Here is a 9,422-nt window from a genome sequence, read left to right as displayed (position 1 = left end):
AAAAAAACAAAAAAACAAAATAGTTTTCATCACAACCCTAAAACATGCATAAACAATTTGTCAGTGCTTTTCCACATGAGCCAAAAAACACACATCCAGCACAATTGCTAAATCTGCTGACATCATACGTAGCTACGTACAAGTATAAATAAAACGAATGCAACTGAAGATATCTAAATGAGACAAGAGCTGCCCACTTGCTCTGTGTAGTAACAGTCCCCTGGCAACGCTGAAGAGCTGCAATTACCTTAAAAATCCTACAATCCCTCCACGTCTCCCCTTTTCACTTTCCCCTCCATGCATAAGACCTGGAAGAGTGAGGCACTGCAAACACCTAGGGAGAAGAACGGTACAGCTTAAACACATCCTATACTGCCAGCATGGGATCAGGCTCTTCATCCTACGCCCCAAAAACCATCTACCTGGATGTGGATGGAAAAGTACAGAAGGTCAGTAAATGCATTCCTGTGCCTGCTATAGCTCAAATACCACTAATGCTGACATGAGTATTTGAATTTATTGGGGACCCATGCACTATTTTACAAATCAATCCTGGTTATTTCACAGATACAGATTAATATGATATCTACACTGCAAAATGTATTCAATAAGTATGCAATATTGTACCATTAAGCCTGTTTCTAGATTAAAATTGCTCTAATATATTGTCAAATCATTGTGGTCCTTAGTTGATGTAAACAGTTGAAGATTTAATAATAATAATATAAGGTTGAAATGAGTAAAACAATATCTAGAAATAGACTTTAACAGGCTTATTGCTTTCTGGAAAAAAAAAAAGTACTAAGAGGATTGATTCTGATTCATATTTAAGATCAGCTGGTAAAATTGAACATGATTTAGAAAGCTCGCTATGATTTTCTGAAGTTAAAAGTTTTACTGTTAAAACGTGTAGTTTATTAATGGAAACAGACCATCATTAGCAGTCTATTTTTATTGCTAACATTATTAAAATCCATTATCAAAGACTTGTACCCATTTACAGTAAAAGCAGATCACACAGAAGAGGATAGGTTCTTTATTTATCCTTTATTTATCCTTTTTCTTTCTAATGCCATCTTAGAAAGTATTTCACTTAATACAATTACATCTTGTTTGCTCATTGGAGGCATTAGAGATATCAGTCTATAGCCTGCTTTCTGCAAGGTTACTTTGGGACAACATTCATTGTTAAAAGTACTCTACATATAGAACATTTATTTAGTGCTGTGCAATAAAAACAGGTTGAGTTTTATTCAATTTGGTTTAAAACATTAATTCATTTATAAAAATGGGCAAGAGATTAAGATTTTTATATTAAAACTGCAACTTAAATTTGAATGAACTAAATATTCTGTCTTCCCGTGGGCTCACCACCTGCAGGAGGGACCGTAAGGGATGGTGCTGTGAGGATTGGGCAGCAGTCGAAGGCGGGGGCCTGCTTAGACTGCTGCCCCCGCGACCCGAATTACGGATAAGCGGGAGAAAATGAATGAATTAATAAATATTCTGTGAACTATTTGGCCACATGAGTGATTATGAGCAGTGACTCAAAAATCCCAGGATCACCTGGGTGTGACTGGCCTTCAGCAAAGCACTGGACTCTAGTATTATCTAGATATCTATTAGTAATAGTTCAGTGGTGAACTACTTGTAGGTTTAAATCCCTTTGAGTACTTGAGCAAGCCCCTTTACCATCATCTGCTCAGTTGTACAAATATGATAAATGTAAATCACACTGGATAAAGGTGTCTGTCAAATGCCATAAATGTAAATGCAAATCTAACCTATATAATTGCCGGGCATGTGTTTTGCATCTTAATAACAGAAGAAATATGTCCACATATAAATAAGACGATTTAATAAATATGATCTGATGAATATGATAAGTTATCATCAGGTAAAGAGTGAGTAGTAGTCATGAGCATATGCAGAAATAGCAGTGAGTTGATGTTAAAAATAAAGATGAAGTTAAAGGCCTGAACCACAGGTGTCAGTGGCATAATAGGCTGCAGTGACACCTGCAACTAGCATGCTTAGCCTGCACCGCCAACGTCAGCACTTCTCAGGTGCATTTTCCCAGAGGAAAGATCTCAATAGAAGTCAATTGTAGTAATGAATTGAGGGCACAATTTACACTACTGTTCCATCTAAATCTCAGCATTGCATGAGCTCTAATGCAGGGGTGTTGCCACTAAAACATGTGCATGTAACTGTAATTGTGTTTAGATTCAACTATGATTGAAGCACTGTGAAATATTGAGAGAAATAATGGTCATGCGAAGCGTGCTTAGTTTTTCTGTGAGGAATAAGTTGCAGAAGGGCCAAGTGGAACCTGGACATGACATGTGTCCACTCTAGATTAGGAAGTGTTGCAGACTGGAGCTAAGTGAGCTGTCTCATACATCTGTAGGCCATTACTCCAAGCTAGTTTAATGAACCAATATGAAATGGCCTGTTTATCTTAAATGAATTATATTTATTTATATACTTATCAATCATCCTCTATGCAATTATTTTATTTGCCTAATTAGCTTATGTCTTCCTACATAATATAATCTCATCCCTAAGAATCACAGTCTATATCTGATGAGGTTTTACCACTGTACATTTTGAAACACAGTTTTGTTTTTTCTAGGTTTTGTTCAGTCGTCATTGCAGTCCATGTGACATTAAAGAGCTTTTGTGTTCTTCTTCCAACATCTCCAGGTCAGTAGATCGTAGTATTATTATTATTACAGTGACATAGCATTAAGACCCATGTTGTAAATCATAGCCAGTGCACAAGCCTTTGGTTTAAGCCTTAAATGTGTGTTTCTTCATAAATCCTTTATATAAGTTTAATATATAGTATATAACTTTTTTTTCTAGCACCAATTCCTCCACGTGAATTGAACATTAAACAATTTCTTCTTCTTGTGTCAGAATGAATTTTCGTTTCATTTGTTTCGGTTCGTATTTGTTTTCATATTTTATGATGCAGATTGTAATACAAATTCTGGTATTAGATTTTACAGTTTTTAAATTTTTGTACAATATAGACATATTTTACACAATATTGTTGTCAAATTGTTATTTTCAGTTTGAAGGGTTAGCTTATATAAACAGCTATTGTTAAATGATTGAAAGCAAAATGTTTAGGAATGCAGGAGGTTTTAATAATAAAAATTGAAAAGGTAAATAAAGGGCATAAGTGACATCCTATATATTTATTATTAAAAACAGAGTTTTGTATAGAGCCCCCTGGTGGCTTAAGAGTGCTTAAGCAACTTCTTATATACTAGAGCCAGTTCTGGTCTTATCGTTTTTTCACAGGACCACAGCTGTAATGTTGGTGAACCCTGAGGGAGCTCTGGTATCCATCGATCCCACCATGCCCACCAACTCACCCAAGTAACTCACTTATTTACCACATTAATACTTCATTATAATTCATTAACCAGCCATGTTTCTTCTAATAGCTAATTATTTTACATAATTTCTTTCCATCCAGTTCTCTATATAAAGTTGTTCCCTTATCGACGGGTCAGTTGGGAGGTAATATGCACTAAAACACATTGTACTTCCCAATGCTGTTATGACTGTTCCCATTTTAACCTGTGACATTTATGATGACTGATGATTGTTTCCTCAGTCTATATTTTGCAGATAATTTAAGTTTGCATGTGATTTACAGTCTGTATTCTTCTCTGCACAGAAAAAGAAGACATGTTTCAGAACGTGTTATCACAGGTGGCGGAGCAGTTCAGCAGGTAGTGCCAGTGTTTGTTTTCCCAGAGACCCAAAGCGACACTATTTCCTATTTCAGATGCAGCGCACTGACATTTTCCTTGGACTGTGTGTCTGAAAAGAGTTTCCCTTCTTTAGAGCCTTCAAGATCAATGAACTGAAAACTGAAGTGACCAATAGGCTGGCTATGTTGGAGAAGAGGGTGGAGTGTACGTGTCTTATGCATACTAAGATGTCTATGTATAAGTATTAGGAGTAAGGTGTAGTTCTTTGTGCTATTTATAATCTAGTTTTGCTTCTTTTTGAACTCTTAGTGGAGGGCCTGAAGGTTGTGGAGATTGAAAAGTGCAAGAACGATTTAAAGAAGCTGAGAGATGAGATGACTTCCAGGGGAGGAGGAAGGTAAGCAGTTAGAGAGCAAATAAAATCAATGCAATTTATTCAATCAAACCAAAATGTCCAGCAAATTTAACACCAGGTTTTTCTTTATTAGAGTGAATTGTCCTTGTAAGTATAACTTCTCGGACGATGGAAAGAAATTAACTCCCAGACGGGATGTGCCCAGCTATCCAAAGGTGCATCTAGCAAAATGTTTGGAATGCATTTTAGAAGAGGAAAAAAAATCACCTTTTTTTTTTTTCTTTTTCCTCAGTACACACTCTCTCAGGAGACTATTGAAGCTCTGAAGAAGCCAACGTTTGATGTCTGGCACTGGGAACATAATGAAGTACGTGTTTCTCGGAGGAATGTAAATATTTAGATGTAGCAAGACTTCCTTGTCACAATGCATCTTTTGATAGTGGTTTGAGTTCGCTTTGTGTTCCAGATGCTCAGTTGCTTGGAATACATGTACCATGATTTAGGCTTGGTAAAGGAGTTTAACATGAACCCCATTACTCTTAAACGTTGGCTGGTAAGAGGAAGCTTTTAATCCTTGTTGAGGCCATTTTTTTTATTCTAGTAATTAGGCTTGTGAATTTAAACAAAGACATATTTATTTGTAGCCGCCATTGAGTTAATGTTCATGTTTTCCCAGCTTGGTATTCAAGAGAATTATCGTAGCAATCCGTTCCATAACTTCCGCCATTGCTTCTGTGTGAGCCAGATGATGTATGGCATGATTCACCTCTGTAACCTTCAGGTAAGAACTAAAATTGCTTACTGAAGGAATGATGGCTGCCCAGTGATCGAAGCACTTAAAAGAATTGTATGTATGGGTGCATGCCTGTGCGTTATTGGTCAACAGGAAAAGCTCACACTGACAGACCTGGGCATTTTAATGACTGCTGCAGTATGTCACGACTTGGACCATCCAGGCTACAATAACACGTATTTATGTTTAAACTTCATTACAAATACTTACTAGGTTACTGTTAATAAATACGGCAAGTCAGTGGAGTATAAACCATTTCATATTCATTCAGGTACCAGATAAATGCACGCACTGAGCTAGCTGTACGTTACAACGACATCTCTCCTCTGGAAAACCACCACTGTGCTGTGGCCTTTCAGATCCTCGCTTTGCCCGAGTGTAACATCTTTGCCAACGTGGACTCTGAAGCATTCAAACAGATCCGTCAGGTTGGTCCATGCAGGTGTCTGAACTCTAAAAGTCGATAAGAACCTTCAAATCATTGATTTAAAACGAGGACTTATTCAGTGTAATGTGCAGTTGCAATATAACGGCTTAACCTTTCACCCACAGGCGATCATCACACTGATTTTGGCTACTGATATGGCCAGGCATGGAGAGATCCTGGACTCTTTCAAGCACAAAGTGGACAATTTTGACTTTACCAATGAGGAACATGTAACCTGTGTATGTACTCAATTTCACAGAGTGTAAACTCATTCTAATAACATTGGGCCACATTTGGAGTTGGTAAATAAAGTTCTTTCTCTATTTAAGCCCCATAGCTACATATTCTGAAAAGATATAAATACGATATGCCTGTTTTGGGCCAATTCTGACCAGTTGTTAAAGCAATGTAGCTTTTTTTTGTGTATCTGAATTTTACTGAAGTGTTTCCATTTTGGAGAGACTTTTTCTTTAACTTTACTACATTTTAAATATCTTGTTCCCCTTCATTTATGAGTGGATAAAAACACGCAGCAAGCCACCAATCAGAGTTTTGAACTTGTTTTGATTGGCATCTACATTAGTGGTATCTACTTAGCATGAACAAGCAGAACATTTTGAGAGTAATTAGTAATGAAAGAAACTCCTGACTCTAACTTACCACAACACCCAATGTTTTATTTGCACAAACTTTTTGAAGTAGTTGAAAAAAAAAAGTTTGGGCTCATAATTTTAATAGATATCAATCAGTGTTTGACTCATTAATATCGTTCTATTAATAGATTGGTGAGTTAAAAGTGTCATTAGAGTCTTTTTACATAAACCAAGTCGATTAAGCAAGAATCTTGTGACAAAAATGATAATTGTAAAAATAAATGCAAATAGTTTTATAATTATACTCAAGTATAAGTTTCAAATGAGCACTTTTACTGGAGTCATGTTTTACCTAGTGTATCTCTACATGGTTTGTGTACTTCCTCCACCACAGCAATGATAAGATCATTCTGAGCCTGACAGTAAATTCCAGTATTAGTTTCTCACAATGCACTGAACTCTGAATATGGCGAAATATGAAGAGTGCCTTTTTTGTCTTTCTTACACGGCACCTGTTGAAAGATATGGATATAATGCTGTAGATCACAAAAGTTTGTTTCTCTCTTCTGTGTGTGTGTTTAGCTGAAGATGGTCTTGATCAAATGCTGTGACATTTCCAATGAAGTCAGGCCCACAGACGTTGCAGAGCCATGGGTGGACTGTCTTCTGGAGGAGTACTTCATGCAGGTCAGAGCATGCAGTGTATGTTGTGCAGTACTACACGTAGTGGTCTAGTGTACTCTGTGCTGCTCTTTTGGTCAGGTTGCTGTGCAGACACATGCATATTTCTTTGCAGAGTGACAGAGAGAAGTCTGAGGGGCTACCGGTCGCTCCATTTATGGACAGAGACAAAGTAACCAAGCCTACAGCTCAGATTGGCTTCATTAAGTTTGTCCTTATCCCCATGTTTGAAACCGTAATGAAGGTATGGACTTATTGGTGTAACTTATATTTAGATGTGGTACTGCTATTAGAAATATTTGGTCATCAACAGATATGGCACAAAAGAATGCTTGATATTTGCTTACTGACTCTATGTTCCTGCCTTTAGCTTTTTCCACAGATCGAGGAGATCATGGTACAACCTTTAAGAGACTCCAGAGATCATTACGAGGAGCTCAAGCAGATTGACGATGCCATGACTGAGGTAAACTTTACACTTCTTCCTCCAATTATATACAGTATCAATTTTATAAATATTTTTTTTTATTTTTTATTAATCATGTATAATCAAATGATTCATGTATCTGAAAGGTAGTTTGTGTTTTTGTGATATAGAAATTCAAAGATGTTTTTGCATTATGCACACTTGCATATGTTTACAATAGCAAGCAATAATGCAACAAGTGTCCATTCACGTTATTTGTATGTGCTGACATTGTGCCATGATTTCTTTTCAGCACAAGAAGTCATGTTTTAATTGGAATTTTTTCAGTTCTTTCATTGGGGTAGGACTATAGTCCATGTCATGTGAAATTTTTGAGATTTCTGAGAACTCATAGCTTTAGTTATGACCATCATTTAGTCTCTATTTACTAAATAAATGCATTTAGAGACATTAAGTGTAAATAATATGCACTGTTAGCTTGAATTGGCAATCTGTCAATGATGCTACTACAATTCAATCAGGTAACATGTAAATCAAACAACCAAATGTACACTAACTTGCTACCATTTCTGTAGAATGTAAAAAATAATGCTGGAGTGTTAATGCCAAGTGATAAATTACAACGGCACAAACAGCTTGTTGCTTGCTAGTGTGAAATTAGCATTGCACTGGAAATATCCTGTATATGCTGTAATATGCTGTAACATTTGCTTTGTAGCTGGCCCTCACTAGTTTAGCTTCCTGATGCAATTTTTGTTCAGCTAACATAAAAGTATGTTTGTTTGTTCAATGAGGCACAGAAGAAAAAAACAGAAAATATGTCATTAGGAGGAAAGAAGAAATAAGCTTTGGGGCAAACTCAGTGATACTGTGTAAGTAGAATTGCGTGCTGAGTGTTTTTCAATTCCTCTCTAGCTGAGCTCTCAGGCAAAGCGCTCAATTTGCTCAGCATATACCACTAGTACCTTGTGATAGCGTACAGCTTTTAATTGCAACCTTTGCAACAACAACAAAAAAAGCTTACTCTGCTGGAAAAAAAAACAATAGAAACCCTTTATAGCATTTGTCATGGTTTTAATGGTTAGAATAGAATTTTAATTGGAACCTGCAATGTTCTTACTGATCTATATGGGTAATTTGTTGCCTTTCATTTATTGCATTTTATGGCAAGTTAAAACCAATAACATATCAACAGAACACCTTTGGCAACTAGTAGATTACGCAATGGTATCCTCTGGACAACAATGACAGATTAAGCATTCACATTGTACTAGTTATCTACAATTGTTTCTTTGTTTTGATAATAATGGTTGAACAAGAACATTATGTGATGGAAACCATTAAAACCATAAAAATGGTTAACAAATGGTTTGTAATGGTAGTTGAAGCAGAAACCATTAGAAATGCTGTAAAAGTTTCTATTGTTTTTTTTCTTTCAGGGTAATTGTTGTATACAAATCTGCTCTTTTTATGTACTCTAAACTAGCTGTGTCTACTTCTCTGCTTCAGCTATACTAACACTTCACCTAACTTTTCCCCTTTTCCTAAGGACTGGCTTTTGGCCATTGTGCCAATCGTCAGAGCAATTTGCAGAGCTGAAAATCGTGTGGGAACAAGGATGTTTTACTGTATATTACTTTTTTCTCCAGGGATCGTGTTTCCTGGCCCGTTTTCACAGAGCACTGGTCTGAAGCTTTGATAAGACTCTCCATTCATTGGACTACCCTAAAGCTGAAGTGGTGTTCAAGATGGTTCCTCACTGTGCTGAATCCCAAAGAGCGATCTTAACTACTCAGGCTTGTGGAACTGGGAGAAAGTTTTCTCAACATAGCTGCAAACAGATAGACTGGTAGCCTGTAGGTTTGCTAGGTTTTTCTGATCTTTCTTCTTTTTGTGCAATCTTAAGCTTTTTATTGTTACACTTGGATGCCCGTTAGAGGATACAAATAGCATTAATTATATTGTATTATGACATTGCTGATTAATGTTACAAGAATACAAGACCAGATTGAATAGCACAATAGACCAAAAAACTTTGTTTTTATGAGATTTATGTTGAAATAGTGATATTTATTATAAAAATATAATTATTAATTATAAAATTAAGTGAATTGTTAATACAGTACAGTACTGTATACATAAAATAGTTTTGGAATGTAACCACCGTGATAAATGGGGGATTACTGTAATCCACAATGGTTTTTCATTATTATCAATTATCAATGAAAAATATTAATAAAAAGGCATTGATTGATGGATAAACTTGCGCATTATGATAGATGAGTTTGCAATGTGTGATTTACATTGATTTAGATCATGTACCTCACTTGTTTACATCAAAACAATAATTAATATTTTTCCCCTTAAATTATTTACTGTTGTCATTTCTATCTTTTTTTTTTTTAAATCACTATT

The 9,422-nt window shown here is 36.0% G+C and overlaps 1 protein-coding gene across 1 annotated transcript; it reads left to right on the top strand.

Annotated features, from left to right (window-relative positions):
• Positions 1-280: 280 nt before the first annotated feature.
• Positions 281-9,037, top strand: pde9ac (phosphodiesterase 9ac). The gene is made up of 19 exons (XM_083549441.1): positions 281-449; positions 2,636-2,706; positions 3,313-3,390; positions 3,491-3,534; positions 3,695-3,749; positions 3,865-3,935; positions 4,041-4,128; positions 4,220-4,301; positions 4,379-4,453; positions 4,553-4,639; positions 4,763-4,867; positions 4,973-5,055; positions 5,151-5,307; positions 5,432-5,545; positions 6,482-6,586; positions 6,696-6,824; positions 6,951-7,046; positions 7,802-7,879; positions 8,657-9,037. Exons 1-18 carry the CDS (start codon positions 381-383, stop codon positions 7,850-7,852), a joined length of 1,560 nt encoding a protein of 519 aa, XP_083405567.1. The 5' UTR covers positions 281-380; the 3' UTR covers positions 7,853-7,879; positions 8,657-9,037.
• Positions 9,038-9,422: the final 385 nt, after the last annotated feature.

Source organism: Silurus aristotelis, assembly GCF_946808225.1.
Source record: "Silurus aristotelis genome assembly, chromosome: 8".
Taxonomy (NCBI): domain Eukaryota; kingdom Metazoa; phylum Chordata; class Actinopteri; order Siluriformes; family Siluridae; genus Silurus; species Silurus aristotelis.
This window is presented reverse-complemented; position numbering and strand designations above follow the sequence as displayed.

Bases quoted from the DNA above. Each gene is read 5' to 3' on its own strand.
- pde9ac (XM_083549441.1), top strand. From the start codon at position 381: ATGGGATCAGGCTCTTCATCCTACGCCCCAAAAACCATCTACCTGGAT. The intron at 3,750-3,864 runs GTAGTGCCAGTG...TCCCTTCTTTAG, and splicing joins GTGGCGGAGCAGTTCAGCAG to AGCCTTCAAGATCAATGAAC. The intron at 7,047-7,801 runs GTAAACTTTACA...TTGTTCAATGAG, and splicing joins TTGACGATGCCATGACTGAG to GCACAGAAGAAAAAAACAGA.